The following is a 22,084-nucleotide window of genomic DNA, read 5'->3' as shown; positions in this document are numbered from 1 at the left end:
ACTTTTCAGCTTTAAAACCACCTCAAACAACAAGAGAAAACAGTTTTCACCTTTAAGTAGCCTAAAATTGACACCAGGAGAATGAAGACTACGAATCCCAGGCAACACCCTATAATCAGACCTAACCTCCTGGTGAGAATCGACTGTGTACCTATGGAATGATCTTGAAGAGTTGTCATATTCAGGGCCCACAATGTGGAGACCTACAGTTTAAATTACATTTATATGAATAATTTTTTGAAAAATGCTTCTCAGCCACCTCAGCACATTTGTTCGTGGATGAGTCTTCAAGAAATGGTAGAATGTCTTCTTCAAAAACGAAAAAACCATTTTCTCTGGACGATTTTCTGAGTGAGAGGCTGGACTCTGCAGTTGCCCTTCGTCTGGTTGAACGCCAGTTTCCAAGAGCTTGGACGCAAATGTGGTACTTAGTTCCTGGGTATAGGTCTGTCAATTTCAGGGAGCGAGATGATTTGTCCATAGTCTTTCCTTTGACCTGAAAAAAAGGTTTGGAATCAACATATTTTTCTTTCTTGAAATTAAAAGACTTATTGAAGGAGTATAAGAATTCAGAAGATGATTATCAAAACATATGATCTCTTCGGGTCCTCTAAGAAATCACGCTAATACTAGTTTTAAAATCTGTTCCACCGTGCTTTATGAACTTATACCTTCTTGTCCCTTATAAATGCTATTTGTGCACTCACAACCTAGGTTGGTCTATTTCTCAATATACTCATAAAACCATATTCATTTTGTCAATTCAATGAACTAGTACGATTAGTTAAATTTTCACAAAACAACTGGCCAGTATTTACGCTTAAAACCACCTTCTGGTTGATGTTCCGACGCTGGTACTTCTATCGGGACTTGGAGAGTACCTATTTCTTTATTCCATTATGCAATATTTTTCTTTGTAAAAAACTTCTCTGATTTACAAATCAATAAATAATTCGATTTTCTATGTTGGTTAGCAGAAACTGGGATCAGTAGAGATAATAAATATATATATATACAGGGTGTTTGATTTATCATGCACATGCGATTTTTTCGAAAACCAAGAATGTAATACAAAAATGTTTCAAATAAAGTATGTTTGGGGTAAAGGAGCGCTTCTTTTGACATAATTTTTTTCCAAAAAACTATCATTTAGAAGGTCTTTTCAAGGTCCACATTTTTTCTAATGGAAACACTTTTTTTTTTGACAAAAATGGATACTCCACTAAAAACTGAAAAATATTTGTTTGAAAAATTTTTTTATTCAAAACTTTTTTAAGTAGTTTATTCAAAGATATAATTAAAAATTAAGTAAAGCATGGAACAACAACATAAAAGTTTTCTAATCCAATAAGTGTTCAAAATTTCTTCCACCAACTTCAATATACTTTATAATACGTTTATTAAACGATTCATGAACATATAATAATGTTTGAGTACTAATTTCCCAAGTATCTTGGCTAATCCGCTGTTTCGTATTTTTTGGGATTGTTGGAATATGTTTATAAATTTTATCCTTCAAATATCTCTATTAAAAAAAATATGGAGACGTCAAGTCTGGCGATCTTGCCGGCCAGTTAATAGGACCGTTGCGTTCAATCCAACGTTCTGAATAATCATGATCAAGAATTTGTCGAGTACTTCTAAAAAAATGCGCTGAACAATCGTCACAACTCTAAGTTCAGCTCTTCAAGTAAAACGGGCAATTTTCGCCATAAAAATCGTTGGTATTTTTCCCCGTTCAAGATCCTATCAATAAAATATGGTTAAATTAAAGTTGCTATGATTCCACACTATACGTTTACAGACCATAGATGCTGATGCTTAACTTGTCTTCTCCATTTAGGATTGTCTATAGATCAGTAATGCATATTGTGACTGTTAATTTGACCATAATTAGTAAAAGTTGATTCATTAGAGAACAAAACTGACATAAAAAAGTTTGGGTTATCATTTATTTGTTTTTGAGCCCATTAACAAAACAAAACATACTATTCCGAAAATCTTCGCCGTGAAGTTCCTGATGTAGGGAAATACGATATGGTTTTAATTTATGACGATGCAAAATACGAAAAACACTGTTCTGCGCTACTCCTGAATTTGATGCAATTTGTCGAATACTGATTTCTGCGTTGTAAGCAATAGTAACCAGGACATAGATTTCATTATTTTCATTAGTTACGGTGTTTTTACGTTTTTTTTTTATTTATCAACATTTCCAGTCTTTTCAAACTCACAAGTCTTTTGAATGTAAACCTTGATGGCACAACCTTTTCTGGAAATCGTTCAGTGTACATTATTATTGCTTTTGAAATATCGCGACCACTTTCTCCATAAATAAGGATCATTTCATTTTTTTCTTGTAAAGAAAAATGTGCCATTTTTGCCACACTTGCTACATTTCTTAATCACAAAGAAGCAATTCGAACAACACCTTTCACCTGCTACAATGATTTAAACATTTTATTCATTTACTAACTCCTATCAATAACATTTTATATTATCGGTAATTTTTTATTGAAACAATTTGTTCAAAAAAACTTGTAAGGCAATTTGTAAACCTGTGAACGTCAATTAATGAAATATTTATTGGATTAGAAAACTTTTATGTTGTTGTTCCATGCTTTACTTAATTTTTTATTATTTCTTTGAATAAGCTACTTAAAAAAGTTTTGAATCAAAAAATTTTTCAAACAAATATTTTTCAGTTTTTAGTGGTGTATCCATTTTTGTCAAAAAAATATAGTGTTTCCATTAGAAAAAATGTGGACCTTGAAAAGACCTTCTAAATGATAGTTTTTTGAAAAAAAAAATGTCAAAAGCAGCGCTCCTTTACCCTAAACAAACTTTATTTGAAACATTTTTGTATTAAATTCTTGCTTTTCGAGAAAATCGGCTTGTGCATGATAAATCGAACACCTTGCATATACATAATATCCATGTCTTCGTTGATCTTGGAGTTCTCTAGCCTCAGATCTTCTCTTTTTGGTTTTTGGTATTTTCTATCCACCAGTTCCCATTCGTTTCGTCGCCTACATTACCTCTTGTTTTCAAGAGCAGATTTTCGTTTTTTTTTTAATTAAAAATTACCGAATATTTTCAAAAAATTTTCTTTTTTATTGAATTACCCTGTATCTAGGAAATACCTCACCCTATTTAAAGAAAATGTACTGGCTTCAAAGACCATTTCTAACAGAATCAGTCGAAAACTTATATTTACGTCGGTCTTTGTCGGTTACAACTGAACTGTATCAGTACTTCTCTGTTTACTAAAATTTCTCAGCGTTGTTAACCTTTAAATCTAGTTGCACTAATTCTTGTTTTTGTAATATTCACCCCATTTTTATTAGCACGGCAGTCTGTTCCTGAGTAAACTCAAAAAGATATTTATATAACATAAAACATCTTGTGGAGTCGGCAGAGCGGTAACATAAAAACAACTTCCTAGGTTATTTCCCTCTAAAATATTTGCTTGTCGTCCCATCTTCGGTTAGAATAAAAGAAATCGTTATCTAGAGGAGCACGATTGCTTCGGACTTATATTCCTTTCAGATTGAATTGTTTTTCCGTAAAAGAGCACGTTCTTGAACGGCACCGGATAAGCTTTTAAAATAGGTTGTATTTGTAAGGATTTAAGACTTTGAGCTGACGTGTCTTTTTATGTGGACCGCACGATTACCTCGAAATGAAATATTTTGTTCTATCCCTAGGGGAATCCGCTTATGCGAAACAAATGGAGCAAATTTCCGGGCAATCTTACCTCATCCGCACTGTCTGTGGAGTAATATGTTATCTGATAGCCGAGCAATCCAGAGTGATTCCTGCTTTGCCAGGAAACCACCACGGAAAACGGCTGGATGTCTTGGATGGCTAACTTTATCACTATGGGCTGGTTGCAAAATTGTTCCGGATCTAGTTCGATGAACACTTTTCCTCGGAGGGCCTCAGGAAATTCGCATTTTAGATGTTTGTCTTGCGGATGAGTCAGTTGCTTCCTGTGGTCCTTGCACCACTCCCATAATTCCTCAGAGTCACAGTTACACATTAGAGGATTTCCTGCAAAAACAAGCAATAAATAATCTTTACTCGTAGTAACGTGGCATTTACCCACCTTCAGCTTGAATGCTCTTAACTTGGGTCTCCAATGGTTTTAGAGCTTCCAAAGGAATCTGTTCCAAATAATTCTTGCTCAAATTTAATACCCCAAGCCTTCTCAAGGGCTTGAAGCAATCGCCTGCTATAAGCAATATCCGGTTTCCTTGCAAGTACAGTTCCACCACGTTCGAGAGGTATGTGAATGTTGCATTTTTAAGCCTAAATATCCTTAACTTTAGAAACCAGGCGAAGAGGAATTCTAATACATGTACCGTGTAATTCGATTGTAAGAAATATCCAAGATATGCAGCGATTTCAAATCCTCGGGAAAATCGTCCAAGTCACCCAATCGATTATGGGTCACGTTAAGGATTCGCAGACCGCTTAATCCGTACAAACGTTCCTGCGGTATGATTTCTATTTGATTTACCCCCAAATCAAGGGAGATTAACTGATGAAGCGAACTGAAGGCTCCCGGGGATATTTTCAGGATTTTATTATGGCTGAGGTGGAGATGGAGCAGGGAGGGGAAAAGTTCAAATTCCTTGCTAGTTATTACTATCAGGCCGCTGTACTCCAGGTGCATCTATTTAAAAAATATGCCATGAGATTAGCTAATAGTTTATAATAGCGGATAGTTTACATTTTTTCCTTTAGCCCAATTTATTTACGAGATATTAAATAACTTCTGATATATTCTTTTACGTCTAATTTCTTGTTTAAGTCGAACAGGAGAATTTGACATACAGTCGTGGACAAAAGTTTGGAAACCCTACATAATTTGTTTTTAATTCTGATAACGTCCTTATATGTAGATTTTAATTTATATATAAGCAAAGATGGTTCAAAGATGTAAATAAACACGTAGTATAAAAATATAAAAAATGAAGCCGGTACCAGTAACAAAAAAAATGTTATTTATTGTTGGACAAAAGTTTGGAAACGGAGGTTTTTTGTTGGTTTATCTGCAAATTTCACAAATATACTTCAGTTTCTGTATGTCTTTTTAACAGTATACTTAATTCTAAAAATGGCTAAAAACAAACAAATTTCGGTAGCCATCCGGGAACAAATTGTTACAATGAAAAACGCGGGTCACTCTCACGCTAAGATTTCCGAGATATTGAACGTCTCAAAAGGGGCAATTTCCAAAATTATTAGGGAAAAAGAACAGTGCGGTTCCGGCACCGATCATCCTCGCCCTGGATGTCCACGTTCTACCAATAAAAGACTCGATAGACGAATTAAAACGATTGCACAAGCAGATCCTTCTAAGACCGCCGCGGACATTCATAAAGAATTAGTGCTTGCAAACATCAAAAACGTTTCGATAAAGACTGTACAACGACGTCTACGTGATATGGGATTGTTTGGACGTAAACCTGTGAAGAAACCACTAATTTAAAAAAAAAAATCGAAAAGCCCGCATTAGTTTTGCACATGAAAATATTTCAAAATCAAATGTTCAATGGGGTGCTGTGCTATTTAGTGATGAAAGCAAGTTTAACTTATTCGGAAACGACAGTAAAGGCTATGTGAGACGTCCAATTGGCAAGAGATGCGATAAGAGGTACCAAACTCCTACGGTAAAACACGGAGGAGGCAACATTATGGCGTGGGGATGCTTCTCACGGTCTGGTGTTGGTCCGCTTGTTCGAATAACGGACAAGATGGACCGATTTCTATATAAAAACATATTAAACGATCACATGTTACCTTACGCTGAAGATAATATGCCTCTGAGGTGGTTGTTTCAGCAGGACAACGACCACAAACACACTTCAAAATTTGTCAAGAACTGGTTTGAAATGAAAAACGTCAATGTCATGAAGTGGCCATCCCAATCACCCGATTTAAACCCAATCGAACACCTTTGGGATCACTTGGAAAGGCAAATTAGGAATCACAAAATAAGCAACAAAGACGATTTATGGAGAGTGTTAAAGTTAGAATGGGAAAATATCCCGGTGACAATTTGTGAAAAATTAGTAGATTCAATGAACCGTAGATGTGCAGCAGTGATTCAATCGCACGGGTATGCAACGAAATATTGAAACATAAACTTAAAAATCCTATATTTTTGAATAATCGAATAAATAATTAATAATTTCCAAACTTTTGTCCAACAATAAATAACATTTTTTTTGTTACTGGTACCGGCTCCATTTTTTATATTTTTATACTACGTGTTTATTTACATCTTTGAACCATCTTTGCGTACCTATATATAAATTAAAATCTACATATAAGGATGTTATCAGAATTAAAAACAAATTATGTAGGGTTTCCAAACTTTTGTCCACGACTGTACATTATTGGTCAAAATTATTGCAACTTTTAAAAAATTGATAAATAACAAATGTTAATGGAGCAAATAAATAGACACCCTGTATAGTTATTCTATTCATACTGGCTATAAAATATTTACAAACAAACAATTGTTAAATGAATGTATTACACTAATTAAAAAAAAATTGTTTTTGTGCTGGATATAAATATTGCAACAAAGTATTTTTCTAGATTATGTTGAATATATGAATATAGATTATGTTTTAATATATTTGAATTAATTAACAAATATTTCGTATAATATCCACGTGCTTTTATAATATCTTCCATTTTTTTAGCATTAAATTTATTAAGCGAGTATTGATGTCTGTACCAATAGCCCTCCACGCAGCCTCCAACTTTTCAAAAAATTCATCACCATTTTTCACGTTTCTGTTGGTAATTTTGCTATCCAGCATTTTCCAAAGGTTCTCTATTGGGTTAAAATCAAGACTTTGCGGTGGTCACTTCATAACGTAAATTTTATTTGCTTTTAACCATTCTTTTACTAATTTCGAAGTGTGTTCGGGGTTATTATCGTGCTGGAATATACAGTTGCGGACAAAACATCGGCCCCAAATTCATAAACTTTCTTTATGGAAATATTGCAAGCTTATTATTGACCATTCCAACAAGTAAAATACACCATTTTGTAGAGAATTTAAAGCTCTATAAAATGCATAATTTTGTTTTTGCATAAATTTTATTTTTAACGTAACAATCTTATTTAAACAAGACAAGGTAAAAATTCGATCGGACAAAACATCGGCCCCAAAATTATTCTTTAATATTTCGTGGCAAATCCACGAGCTTTTATTACTGCTTAGCATCTGCGCGGCATTGATTTAATTAGACGGTGAATCAATTCATTAGATAATGCACCCCAGATATTATTTACGGCATTAAGCAGATCATCTCGATTGCCAAATTTGTGCCCGTGCAATTCCTTTTTAACCGCTTCCCGGAGGTGCTCAATAGGGTTTAGGTCCGGGGATTGCGCTGGCCAGTGAAGGCACGAAATACCGTTATTGCCGATCCAAGTTTTCACATTTTTATCTGTGTGTTTGGGGTCGTTGTCGTGCATAAATAGCCATCCATTTGGCATATTATACGTGGCATAAGGCAACATTACCCCTTCCAAAATTTCACGATACTGAATTTGGTTCATCGTGTCGATTATTCGATGCAAAGGACCAACACCGTACCATGAAAAACAACTCCACACCATAATATTGCCACCGCCAAATTTCACTGTGGGTGTGGCGTTCTTTGGGTTATACCTTTCATTTTTTGGTCGACGAACGTAACCTTTGCCATCGTTGTTGCAAAGGTTAAATTTGGATTCATCAGACCAAAAGACTTTTTTCCAGTCCTCCACCGTCCACTCAATATGCTCATGTGCAAATTTAAGCCTTGCCGCAATATTCTTTTTTGATATCCATGGCTTTTTCGCTGGTTGTCGCCCATAAAGACCGTTTTCGCACAAACGACGTTGAATTGTGCGGGAAGAAATATACGCTACTCCAACTTCACTTCGAATAGCAGGTGCCGAAAGTCGCAGATTGTTCTTGGACGTACGCATAATTTTTCTATCGGTTCTAAAATAAAAATCTTTTAGTTTCTTTCACCGAAACCCAATTACAGTAATTCTGATGTAAGAAATAACAACAATAAGCGCACACCTATCATCGGTTTTTCGAGGTCTTCCTCCTTTGCTTACTTCCTTCGGGTGTTTTGCACGGCGAAAAATTCGTGAAACGTTGCTACGGTACATTTTAACGTGATTTCCGATAGCTTCCATCGTCAATCCCTCCTCGTCTCGCAGACGCACAATTAAACTCTGTACACGATCGTCAACTTGCGGGGGAGCCATAATTTGCTTTACACACTTTAGTTAAAAGTCAAATGATTAATTTTGGTTATGTGAAAACACACATACCAACAAAATAACCTAAACATAACCTAAAAAACGTTTAAAAATATTGACACAAACAAAACGAAACATTTGACTTGGGTTTGGGGCCGATGTTTTGTCCGGTCGAATTTTTACCTTGTTTTGTTTAAATAAGATTGTTACGTTATAAATAAAAGTTATGCAAAATTGTACATTTCATAGAGCTTCAAATTCTCTACAAAATGATGTATTTCACTTGTTTGAATGATCAGTAATAAGCTTGCAATGTTTCCATAAAGAAAGTTTATGAATATGGGGCCGATGTTTTGGCCGCAACTGTACATCGAAGTGGCATCAATTCTTCTGTATATGATTGCAACACATTCTCTAGAATATCTCTTTACACGAATTGGTCCATTTTGCCATTTATTTTATGCAAGGGCCCCATACCACATATATATACTGCGTGACAAAGAAAGGTAAACACCCATTAAAGATAATTTTATTTTGATAATTTTTTTTGTACGTGTTCAGTACCACATACTTATTCAATGATTACATTTTCAGCAAGATCAGAGGAAGAACTTCATTTTTTTTTTCAATATTGTGTTGAGCATCCACGGCTCCTTATACACTCATTGATACGCCTGGGCTCGGATCTAATAAGATTGTCAATGTCTTCTTGAGGTATCTCATTCCAGGCAATCTGAACTTCATGAGTAAGGGCTGCTAAAGTCTGTGGAAGGTGCTGTAAATTCAACAGTCTGCGGCCAATCATGTCCCAGACATGTTCAATAGGAGACAGATCCGGCGATCGAGGTGGCCAGGATAAACGGTTGATTTGATGTTGATCCATGAACGTTATTGTTTGCCTAGCAACATGAGGTCTAGCATTGTCTTGCTGGAAAATAGCGTTCGGGATAGTTCGAAAATATGGAATCACATATGGCTCCAACACTTCTTGGATATAGCGTTGGGCAGTCATGTTGCCTCTAATGAAAGCTAGGGGTGACCTGCTACCATATGCGATAGCACCCCATACCATAACGCCTACAGTACGGTGGACATGACGCTCTCTCTCAAATTGTGGATCTCGCCTTTCACCCCGGCGCCTTCTCACCCTTGCCCCACCGTCGTTCATCCCCAGACAGAAGCGGGATTCATCACTAAAGATCACCTGAGTCCATTCTTGGTCCCACTGAATCCTCTTTCTACACCATTGTAAGCGGTTAGATCGATGTTCGCGAGTGAGAGGCAGCACCCAATGCGGACGATAGGACAAAAGGCCAAAACTTCGTATTCGGCGATATACTGTACGCATACCAACCCTATTCCCATGTTCTTCAAACCACTGATATGCAATAGCTCGACTGCTGCTAAATCGGTCTCTAAGAGCCAAAAGTCGCAATTGACGATCTTCGCGTTCTGTGGTTCCTCTGAGTCGCCCAGTGCCTCTGGCTCTGTGCCCACGGCCTTCCTGAGTCCACGCCTGATAACATCGCACTGTGGTTCCTAAGGATCTGTTAGTTCTTCTAGACACTTCTCTGACCGACAGACCTGCTTCGCGCAACCCAACAATCCGCCCCCTCTCAAAGTCACTAAGCTGACGGATCTGTTCAATTCTACGCACTCTAGGCATAACGAGTAAAAATTATGACCGATTGCAACACACTTCACAAAAGTTGCGATGCAAATGTGAACAAAAATGTTTAAACAAAATTTCATTTTTTTAAGGAACGACCCATGGAAACTAAAAAAAAAATTAACAGATAAACTTGAAATTTTGATCATTTCTTTCTTTTTTTAAGATAAGTCAACATGCAAAAAATTATCAAAATAAAATGGTTTTTAATGGGTGTTTACCTTTCTTTGTCACGTAGTATATATAAAAAACAGCTCCATACCATGATCGATCCACCGCCATGTTTCACGATAGGGTAAATAAATTTTGGATGCAACCTTTTGTTGGGAAGTCGTCGTCCATGCATCATTCCATCATTTCCAAATAAGTTAAATTTAGATTCGTCGGTAAATACCACTCTTTTCCACTGTTCCATTGTCCAGTTAATATGGTCTTGTGCAAACTGTAATCTCGCCCCAACATTGTTCTTCCTAAGTAAAGATTTCTTAGCTGGTCGGTAACTTCTAAGCCTTCTTTCAACAAGTCGTCTTCTAATAATTCTACTAGAAAGATCAGAATTCGAAGATTTATTAATTTTTACCGAGAATTTTTATAGATGAGAGGAAAAGCTTCTTTTTTCAATCCAAATCCAAAATGTATTTGTTTGTTCTTGTAGACGATTTTCTGGGTCTTCTAGAATTTTTTATTGGTATCTTAATCCCAGTAAGAACGAATCTTTTTATGATAATAATAATAATAAATAATTTTATTTCCTGGGAAATAGGCTATCGGCCTTTTCGGCCTTTCTGCCTGTTACATGTTTCCATTATTTTCCATGTTGACACAGGGTATATTATGATAATATATACAGTATAATACAATAGCATTTATTGGGGAAGGGGTGTCAGAGGTCCTTGTAGTACTCAAGTAGCGTCTTGGTGGGGGTTTTATATCGTGACTGTCTATTTTGCCTTGTTAAACAAAGACTTTTTAGTATGTTCCAGTTTGTTTGTTTGTCTTTGAATTTTTTTGTTATGTTTTCATGTCTTTCTCCCATCCTTGTCATGTTGCAGCGTCGGTAGAGCAGTTCGTTTGACGGGTTATGTAGGGGGTTCTGGGGATGTCTTATTCTAGTTATTGTCCTAAGTGCTGTCTGTTCGGTTGTCTGAATTTTTTTTTTAGTCTTTTCCGAAGCGTTGGCCAGGATTATGTTCCCGTAGTCCAGAAGTGGTTTGCATATTGCTTTGTATATTTTTGTCGCTGTTTTTGTGGGTATGCCGGAGTTCTTGTAAGTCAGGGACCTGAAGTATTTAGCCCTTTTGATGATTTCAGATTTAGTTTTGTCTGTTTGTTTTTTGAAATTGAGCTTGCTGTCTAGTGTAATTCCCAAATACTTCACCTGTGGCTTTGGTGGCGTTCTGTGTCCGTCACAAGTTATTGTTGGTGAGTCCGGTTTGAGTCTGAATCTTTTTATTATAATTGATATTGTAAGTTTTAGAACTTGTAAATTTTTCGAAATTATAGCTTATTTGGTACTCTTTCGATATGCTTCAATTATATGATCTCTAATACAAACAGAATATTGTTTACCCCTTGCCATTATTAAATGTTTATTGAAAATACTTGTTAATTCACAAAATCACTACTTTCTAGTAAAATATTTAAAGAAAAACAAAACTTAAAAATAAATATTTCAGTTATTGCATTATTTATGTCCAGCGCAAAAACATAGTTGTTTTTTATTAGTGTAAAACATTCGTTTAACAATTTTTTGTTTGTAAATATTTTATAGCCAGTATGAATAGAATAACTATACAGGGTGTCTATTTATTTGCTCCATTAACATTTGTTATATATCAATTTTTTTTAAATTGCAATAATTTTGGCCAATACTGTAAATATTTCAAACCGTATTCAATATCTTGTAAAGCGGGCTTTAAACATACTATAAAAAAGGGTACCCAAAGTTTTCCTTTGTGTGTTGCGAATGACCCACGTAGGTAGTTAAAAAGAGGAAAATCGATCATTATAAAAACACTTAAGGACACTTTATGAAGAATCAAAATCTCTTGTCGTATTGTCCATCCATTTAATTCAATATAAAAAGATACAGGAAAAAGCTTTTTCTTGGGCGTGCCAAATTGAATTTAAAAATTTTAAGCCAATTTATATTGCTTAGCTTTATTTCAGCAACTTAGTCATCTGGTATTAATCATTGTTATCTCTGTTTGCCTGGAAAGGGACGATTCTGGCATGTTTGTTATGAAGACAATCTAAAGAAGTAACAACTTTAAAAACGATGTACATATATGTGAACCGCTTTAGACATTCTTATCTCGGACTCGATGTGTATCAAACGAGAGCTTTAAAACGAAAAAGGTTATTGTAACAGAGCAATCTAATGTTGAATGTAGATAGACCCTTGGTCAAGTTATTTATTGTGACCGTTGGCGCCGTAAATGCACAAGAATACATTTGTCGGCGACGAGATCAAAATGAAGTTTTTGTTAACGCCATCACTGATTCCCGAGGTTGATAATTGTCATGATTTCTTAGTTTGCCATAACTTATTTTAGATAAAAGATGGATTATTTTAAAAATTCATAAAGGTAATTGTTTTTAAAGGTGTTTGCAATCGAAATTTTAAGAAATGCCATATTTCGGATGTGCATTGTTCATTTTTTTGCTTTGCCTTAATACGAGAGTGTATCAAATAAATAAAAACGGAAACGGAACGGAAAAAACGGAATCAAAAAAACAAAAACGGAACTGATTTTTTTTAATTACGGAGAGGTTCGTGACCATGAAGGAGTTGATACGCAGATGACCTGGACCATTAGGGAGAGGGAAGAATCAAGCGCAAGTCGCTCTAGCCCTTTTTAGTGTAAAAAAAAAACATGAGTGAGATACAAGTACATGTCACCGTGAAGCAACGGATTATGATCTTTTTAGCTAAAATTTTGCGGCTATTGCAGGTACAATTCGGAGACAACATCTTGTCAAGAACTCATGTGTTTATATGGCACAAAACATTTTCGGGAGGACATGCAAAAATCGACACCAACACAATGACCTGCGACCTGTGAAACTGTAATTGAAGTCAATAATGAGGCGATCCGAAATCTCATGGAGGGAAATCGGCGCATAACTCTTTGTGAAATTGTTCCTCAACTGAACATCAGTTATGGAAGTGTTCACCAAATGGTGACAGATGACTTGTCTTGAAGTGTTTCCTAGATGGGATCCCCGTTTGTTATCGTAGGATCACAAGGCAAAAATTATATGCACTAGGCTAGGAAACGCCGAAACAACCTCCATGTACTCCAGACTTATCTCCTTGTGACTTCCATCCTTTTGGACCTCTCAAAGAAACGTTTGGAGGCCAACATTCGATAACGCAGTGGAAGCATTTGGACTCTAATGATTAAAACAACGTCCAAAGAGTTTCTACAATAATAAAATAAAAAAACTCCTAATCCAATAGGAAAATGTAGTTCTAGGGCGGGAGACTATATAGAAAAATGATATATGTTTATAAGTTTAATTAAATAAAGTTAGAATTTTTTACAAAACTAATTCCGTTTATATTTGATATACCCTCGTAATTATTTCTGCACTTCATCAGACTGCGGTTTATGAGAAATTCGGGATTCCTTAGCATTAACGACCAATGTGGTAATTGTTTTCAACTCAAACTCCTTACAACAGATTAAAAAATAGTCGTAATTAATGCACATCATTATTTTTAAGAAAACCTGTCTTTTAAATAAGAATTAATCATGTACTTTCATATCATCCGAAAACGTGAATTTTTGATGACTAAGTTAATGCAAGCACCTGCTGCTAGGCAATAAACTAAATCTCTCCTAATTACCACAGAGAAGATTTATTACAATAGGAAATTTTAGATTTTGGAACTCCAAAAAAGAAGGAAAACCTAAAGAGATATCTGCAAGGCAAAGCACATACATTTTTTTTAATGTAAAACGTGTTAGGGACTCCAAATTTGGTGAGTATTAAATTTCGTACCGGGTGACAAAAAATGAAAACTTGAAATATCGTTGTTACAAAAGCATAATATAAAAAAAAAAACATTGAAAAAATGTCCGTTTAGATTAAGAGAAATGATCGCATTTCATCTTCAGGCATTTGTGGAAGAGTTTTGTATAACTTAAGAATATCCTGTGTAGGGGTACAAGAGTTGCATTTTCCACTTCAAGCCACAATGCTAAAGTACACCCTAACTGATATTAAGAGGACTTTCCATCTACCTCTACCTATCCTTAAGTAAACTTTCTTTCAATTGGAAACTTTTTCCCTGTTCAAGAAGTTCAAACATTTAATCTAAAATCAAACTTACCTCCTCTAGCGAAGGATAACTTCGAACGGATCCACTAATTTCGTGCATGTTTACTATAGGATTTCCGGATATATTAAGCCATCCCATCCCTGGCAGGGTAATTTCTGATAAAGCCGCGTTCGGAATGTGAGTGAATCGATTCTCAGAGAGATCGACTCTTCTGAGGAGATGAGAAAGATGGAAGAAATTCGCTGGCATGGTCGAGAGCTTATTGCCACTTAAATCAACGGATAGCAACTGTGTGAGGTTCGTCGAACTGAAGCCTGTCAATCCAGATATTGAGTTGCAGCTGAGATCCAGATGTTTTAGGTTGGACATGCCGTTTAATCGATAAGCTTCCAACGTCGTTATCTTATTATGGGATAATGACAAGCTTTCCATCGATGATATGTTCAGTAGGGCTTGATAAGGGATTTGCGACATGTCGTTGAACTTGAGTTTCAGCTCTTTTAAGATGCTAAATTGGGCGAAAATGTCTTGCTCTATTGCGCGGAGGGAGTTGGAGCTCAAATCCATTTGAATCAGGTTCGTATTTTTGGATAATATTCCCGCGGATAAATTGGAGAGGACGCAATCGTCCAAGGCGATTACCTGCAAGGAAGGCAGACCGTTCAAAGCCTTCTCATCCAAGTGGCTCAAGTTATTGCGGGACAACTTTAAAACTCTTAAGCCAGGAATGTCGAGATGTCGGAGATCGGGAACAGACAATTTATTGTCGGCCAAGTTTAAGTCGTTAAGATTGTTCAGACCGCGAAAGGCATTCGGCTCGATTTTCGAAATGGAGCAGTTAACTAGGCTGAGCACCCTAATAGGCAATCCCTCCTGGAAAATCGAATCGTGTAAAACTTCCAGCGGATTAAACGACAAATCCAGTATCCTCAACTTTTTTAAATTTATTAGCGCCCTGCCCTCGATCTTCTCTATCAGATTGTGCGACAAATTTAGTTCCTCGAGCTCGTGCAGCTCGGCGAAAGTTTTCAAAGTAATTTGCTTCACATGATTGGTGTTTAAATCCAGAAACTTTAGAGTGCGCATGGCCTCGAACGCTCTGTCTTCCAGAAAAGCTATGCTGTTATTGTTCAAATAAACTTTCTGGACTTGGTGTAGGTCCTTAAACAAAGTCCGCTCAATTTTCTTTAGTCGGTTATGTCCCAACCACATAATCTGAACGTTGGATTGCCCTTTTAGAGAGTGATTGTGCAATGATCTTATGACATTGTTATCTAGCTGCACAGACACCAAGGCGGAGGCATTGTGCAAGAACACATCTCCCAGGCCTGTAATTACGTTGCCTTGCAGATTTATATGCTCCAAACTCTGCAATGTGCGAAAAGCACCCTCGTCTATTGAAGTTATTTCATTGTGCTGCAAGTGCAGCTCTAACAACTTCGGCAGCGGATCAAATACACCTTTGTGTATAGATTGAATTTTATTGTTTTGCAGTCTTACCTCTTGTAATGCCAAGGTTTTCTCAAACGTACCTGGCTCTAAATCGACTAGCCAGTTGCTGTCGAGACTTAATGAAGTTAAATTGTAATTCTGAACGAAACTGTTCCTTGGTAAATAAGGTACAAAATTGGAACTTAAATGCAATTGCGACAACCTGGTCAACGTTACGAAAGCGTTTTGGTCTATTCTGCTCACAGCGTTGTCTTGCATGTAAATCATGTCCAGGTTCGAGGAGTTTGTAAAGGCATCTTCAGGAATCTCCAATATATTGTTTTCCGATAGCAAAACTTCTTTCAAATTAGGCAGCAGCGCAAACAACCCACTGATGTAATGCAGGTGATTATGACTCAAATCGATCATGTTAAGTCTTTTGTTTTGCCTAAAAGTCTTCGGATGCAGGTAGACAATCTTATTATGACTCAAATCCAGTTTTTCCAGCTGGTGCAACATATGGAAAGCTTCCTCGTGGACCCGTTCAATTACGTTGTAATATAGCGACAACGTCCTCAGCGCCCGACACACTTCGAAAGTTTCGCGATTAACACTTTGGAAGAAGTTAAAACTCAGGTCCAAATAGAGCAACGAGTCCAAATGCGAATTGTAGTTGTCAAAGGAAATGGACTTAATTTCGTTCCAAGATAAACGTAAATGCCGGAGTTTTTCCAGGCGCCCCAAGGCGTTCATGGGGAAAGATTGAAGTTTGTTTTCGGATATGTCCAGTTCGGAGAGGGTGGATTCCAGACCGGCGAATGTGTAGTCTGTGACCTGAAATTAAGAAAATAATGGATTTCTTCGTGTAAATTACTATCTAAATAAAAGTAAAATCGATATTTAGAGACTTTTGTGGAGGCCGCCGAAATGGTTATAGCTATGAAAATGGTGACCAAACCATGAGGAAAATTCTAGAGGGAATTGCTTATCAGAAAAAAAAATTGGAGGCTTTAAAAGAATATTTCAAGGGAAAGAATATCCCTCATTAATGTAGTAAAAGTATCCTTTGATCTAATTTGAAAACCTAACTGAATGTGCATATAAGTACATAAGTTATAGCCCTTTAATGTCAATCAGTTGTGCAAAATACCCTTACTTCCATCCTTTAGACTAAAAAAACTCTTAAATTGCCATCTTCTCAATTATAATTTTTAACTTGAAAACTGGTTTTTCGAAAAATCTGAAAAAAATCACACATATATAGAAAACTATCTCGTATTCGCCACATTCTTTTCGTTTTTTTTCCTGTTAATTTTAACCTAAAAACAATTTTTTAAATTTCAAAATGGAATAACTTTTTTTCAGAATGAGCTGCAGGTCCAACTTTTCCTTCTAATGATGGGCATTTTTATGGCAAATCTAAGTGTATATAAAATGTGTCACTTTTTAGGCTGCGTCATATTGAAAAATGCAAAAAACTCAATTTATTGACATTTTTTTCAATACCAAATTAAGCATTTCGGCTTTTTTGAACATTTAATACATTTTTTATACTTCAATAGTATCTATTTAAATAACAGCACAGCAGCTGAAAAAAAATTTAATCAAATTAATTTTTTGTTGTTTGTATTGGACTGCTGATCTAGTTTTGTTTCTTAATAACGAGCAGTTTTATAACAAATCTAACGATATACATTCAAAAATTCGTTAATTTTTGTGGTGTGCCATATCAAATAATTCATAAAACTAAGTTTTTGCAAATACGATCTAATGTTAGTTTTGAGTTAAACTTTTTGAGTTTTTATTTTAAGTAAAAAATATTTACTATTGTAAAAGCTCATTGTATTTTTGGGAAATGAGTTCGAGGCGTATTGGTTAGGAATATAAATGTAGCTCAAAATTAGCTTTAAATCGTATTTGCAAAAACTTAGTTTTATGTATTATTTGATTTGGTGCACGACAAAAAGTAACGAATTTTAAATATCATTAGATTTGTTATAAAACTGCTCGTTATTAAGAAACAAAAGTAGATGAGCAGTCCAATACAAACAAAAAAAAAATTAATTTGATTGAAAATTTTTTTTCAGTTGCTGTTATTTAAATAGATACTATTAGAGTATAAAAAATGCATCAAATGCCCAAAAAAGCCGAAATGCTTAATTCGGTATTGAAAAAAATGTCAATAATTTGAGTTTTTTGCATTTTCCAATATGGCGCAGCCTAAAAAGTGACACATTTTATATACACTTAGATTTGCCATAAAAATGCCTATAAGAAGAAAAACTATAACTGCAGCCCATTCTGAAAAAAAGTTATTCCAGTTTGAAATTTCAAAAATGGTTTTTAGATTAGGATTAGCAGAAAAAAAAACGAAAAAAATGTGGCTAATACGCGAGGGTTTTCTATATACGTGTGATTTTTTTCAGATTTTTCGAAAAAACAGTTTTCGAGTTAAACATTATAATTGAGAAGATGGCAGTTCAAGGGTTTTTTTAGTCTAGAGGATGAGAGTAAGGGCATTTTGCACAACTGATTGACATTAGAGGGTATATAACTTATGTACTTATATGCCCATTCAGTTAGGTTTTTAATTTAGATCAAAGGGCATTTTGACTATCTTAATGGGGGAAGATCTGCGGGGAAGATGATATTCTAGCTTAAGTACTTCCCTGTTTAACAGGGTGGCCGATTACAGAAAATCCTTAAGGACCTCACCGTATCAGAGAGATCTATGGAGAAGGAAACAATGACAGATTCCGAACATGGCATGGAAGGGGAACAAGGCGAGGAATGTTTTTTTAGTGAGCAAGCATCTCGAGGTCCTGTTCACGCCGAGGCTCATTCTCACCATTCGGACTTGGTTTGAGTGGCAAGAAGAAGGAAGGGGGAGGCATGAAAGTGAAACCCACACTACTGTGTACCACTAGTTTGGATGTGTTTGAAAATATTTTTAATACTTTGTTAAAAAAAAGGAACACAACAAAAGATCTCAAAGAATTCCAGAAAATCCTTCAAGACCTGACTGAATTATACTAAGTCATTGAGAAGTTAAAGGTTTCTGTAGACTAGCGAACCGATAGTTTAGTTATAATCGCATAATCGTGCACATGCACTTATCGGCCGACTTAAAATCGCTAGTTTGCAGGCACTTTAAAGGAGCAACACACGCAAGAATAATTCTATTTCCGCTTATTCGTGCCATACAATCAAATCTATTATAAATAAAGTAACTTACACTCTTGATCCTATTGGCCTTCAAGTTTAACTTCATCAGCCCTAATCCATGGAAAATGTAGCTGGGGATCTCGCTAATCTGGTTGTCCTCCAACTCGAGAGCTATCAGTTTATTAAGGCCTCTGAAAGTCATCTGAGGGATTTCTTTAAGTTTTGCCGATACAAGTATGAAACTTTCCAAATAACGCGCCAAGTGGCGAAGCAGGTCATCGTGCAGCTCTTCTAAATTGGATTGTGATATCTTGATATGATGTATTATGACTGTTTCTGGGAATATGTTTTTGGGCAGCTTGGTCTGAAAGAGTGTAACAACTGCGATAGTGCAAGTTGTCCTTGAGCAACTTAAATGTACTTACCATTGCTTTGTCTAGTTCGATTATGGATAAGGATTGTATGGAGACGTTGACTACTTCCAGAAGCATCCTGAGGGTTTGAGCAGTGACTGCCTGGCATTCGAGATGTATGCCGTTTTCGAAATCGAAACAGCGGCAAGATGGGTTGACGGCCGGATCGGGACATTGTTTGCCGCCCCCATTGGCCGCCCCCCAGAGTACCGCAACACTTGCTAAGGTGATCCAGAGTCGGTTCATTACGTCGGCTCCGAGTGGGGAATCCTGGCTGTTGGCGACATAGTTTGGAGTAGCGTAGAGTGTCCTGAAATTAAAAATAAATATCCTCATATCAAAATTAAGTTTTAACCCAAAGCGCCCCTTGAGGCTATTTCTGTTCATCTGACCGCCAACAAAGCACATTTCCATGTGTATACGCTTCAAAAGTTAATTGGGAAATCAGAAAAGTGCCCGAAACTAAAGCTTTGTTCGAAGTTTTGATAACAAACGACGTTCCGATATCTGATTAATCTCTAAAATTTGCATTCTGAAAATCTCTGAAATGCAAAAAAGTTCAAGAATTTATTTGCGTTATAGAGAGTTCATTTTAAAACATTATTAAAGTCAATAAAAGTTAGTGCCGGGGTACTCACTAGTAGTTTCCGAATCTCATTAAATTCACACATCATGTGCCCCTTTCTAAAAATCGCAAGGTAAAATTCGAAAAGGCTTCAATATAAATCCCCTTTCAGCAGGGTTGGAAAGTTGAGGAATAATTTTTATGCCTCGATGAAGTGGATTGCGGCCAATCCAATCGGAGCCGTGTGGAAAAGCGTTCGACTCGGTAACGAAGCCATTAATTTTAATTTCGTTCGTTTTTAAGCCGCTAGAAAGTTTCCGAACAGTAAATTAGGAAGCATTATAGACCATCAATTCTCGAATAGCGTCATAGGGCCATGTTTCGATGTGTTATGATTCACTTTTATTAATGGACTGTTGCTTTTAATGCCCCAACTTTGGACTATTAGTCAAAAATTTTGGGGCAAAGGTGCTCAAGCTTGTCGAAATTGCTTAAAATGCAGAAGGTTACTGTTTACTCTGCCAATAAATAATACTGATTGCCATAACGAGAAAATTTATTAACGCACCATTAAAAATGTGTTTTGCTAAGGCCTTCAGAGAGAAAATACAACTCTGCTCCCTCTTTGTGGAAAAAAACCCAGCAATTTTGATTCCCAAGGGGGAAAGAACAAATATTTCGTAGAGAACAAAAGAATTTTCATCCTTACCTATCAAGAAATGTTCAAAGTATTTTTCACGTTTATAAAAAATATTTTAAATTTAATCAAGAATTAAAATTAGTAACAGCATAATTTGTTAAATTATCTGTTATTGCATTAGATGTGCCAACTTTATAGAAAGTATGAATTCGTTTTTTACCACTTGAAAATATTAAAATTAACAACTACATGTTGTTCTGAGTAAGAAAATATTGTGTTCCATTAAATTTCACCGACAAAAGGCACTCTTAGTACTTCTCGCTAAGAGCAACCGTTCTGGAAAAAAACGAGTTTGAAACTTGAACTTTTACTAATTTACTACTGCAATTTACCTCTAAAGTGGCAGTCCACAAGAAAACAAAGCATACAAACTAAACCTTGGAAAACAATGCACATGTTTCCATAGGAGCAAATTTAGAAAATTTCGCTACAATGGAATTTTAAAAACCTGACAGTCGTTGTACCCTGAACTAACCTGAATTTTATCTGTATTTTTTTGAAGTATTTTTAATGAGAGTTTTTACGTAATAATTTGTGAGTCGGGTTTAAAATGGTCTCATTTACCATCACAGAATGTTGATTTAAGAACGAGATAAAAAATGTTGCCTATTCACAGTGGGGCACCACATTTTAGTTTAGTTGCGCGTCAATTTGTGAATAACTGTATACATTATAGTTAAATCAGAAAAACAAGGTTACAAGCTTGGCCTCCTAGGTCACCAGAAATGAATCCGTTAGGTTATTTTTTGTGAAATCATTTGAAGACACTAGTTGAGAAATCGCGAATCCAGGATGCAGAAGCTCTGAGAAACAAGATATTGGATATTGGTGCGCCATGATTAAACGTATACCAGATATATTGATAGTTGGTATTTGACACCGCTATTCACAACTATAAACGGCTAACTGTAAGCATTGCTGGAAAATTCATTAACTCTGCCTTTTTTTACACGATTAATTAATTAGATGTAAGGATGTAAGTAGGACCTCATGCCACAATAGCATATTACAATACGAGATGGGAAATGTTTCATTACTGAAGAGAGGCTATGTTGTTTATCTAGACGCGTAGCGGAGAGATAAACAAAATCTCGAGACAGTAATGAACATTCTCATCGAGAATAACATACTATTTTATTTTCAGCCTCGAATTTCTGAATAATTCAGAAATGTGCTTGAATATTATTTATGTAACGTATTCCAATCTGGTTGGAATTTTCACTCATTGGGCAGAATTTTGATGATAGTTGTTTGGAGTTTCGGATACAAAAGGGTATTAAAATGAATTCTGAATGAATATAATGTAATATGTAATAGCAACGATAATAGAAACGTATAATAGGAAAGACAGGCCATCAGAGTTGCGGTCAAGTCGTCGCTAGCCAGCCAGTCAAAGCGAAACGGCCAATTCGTTTAAATCTGCTGATATGACTTTTAATAGAATAATTGACTACATGGGGAAATTGGATGGCTCGAAGTAAAAATTTAAGTTTTATGATAAGAGGATACAAAGTTTTTTAAGAGATAAATAAAAATCAATTGTTCGAAGGTAGCCAGGCAGTCGTA

The 22,084-nt window shown here is 35.8% G+C and overlaps 1 protein-coding gene across 1 annotated transcript in view; it reads right to left on the bottom strand.

Annotated features, from left to right (window-relative positions):
* LOC136409376 (protein artichoke-like) overlaps positions 1-22,084 on the bottom strand; it is a 54,745-nt gene that overhangs the window by 423 nt on the left and 32,238 nt on the right. Inside the window, exons 2-9 of the mRNA XM_066390829.1 lie at positions 19,266-19,563; positions 18,911-19,204; positions 14,296-16,509; positions 4,365-4,678; positions 4,109-4,311; positions 3,758-4,053; positions 260-496; positions 51-203 (exon numbers count right to left, since the gene is read on the bottom strand). Coding sequence (XP_066246926.1) covers positions 51-203; positions 260-496; positions 3,758-4,053; positions 4,109-4,311; positions 4,365-4,678; positions 14,296-16,509; positions 18,911-19,204; positions 19,266-19,499 — 3,945 coding nt within the window. The 5' untranslated portion in view covers positions 19,500-19,563. The remainder of the gene's footprint in view (positions 1-50; positions 204-259; positions 497-3,757; positions 4,054-4,108; positions 4,312-4,364; positions 4,679-14,295; positions 16,510-18,910; positions 19,205-19,265; positions 19,564-22,084) is intronic.

The sequence above is a fragment of the Euwallacea similis genome, chromosome 6 (genome assembly GCF_039881205.1).
Source record: "Euwallacea similis isolate ESF13 chromosome 6, ESF131.1, whole genome shotgun sequence".
Classification (NCBI taxonomy): domain Eukaryota; kingdom Metazoa; phylum Arthropoda; class Insecta; order Coleoptera; family Curculionidae; genus Euwallacea; species Euwallacea similis.
This window is presented reverse-complemented; position numbering and strand designations above follow the sequence as displayed.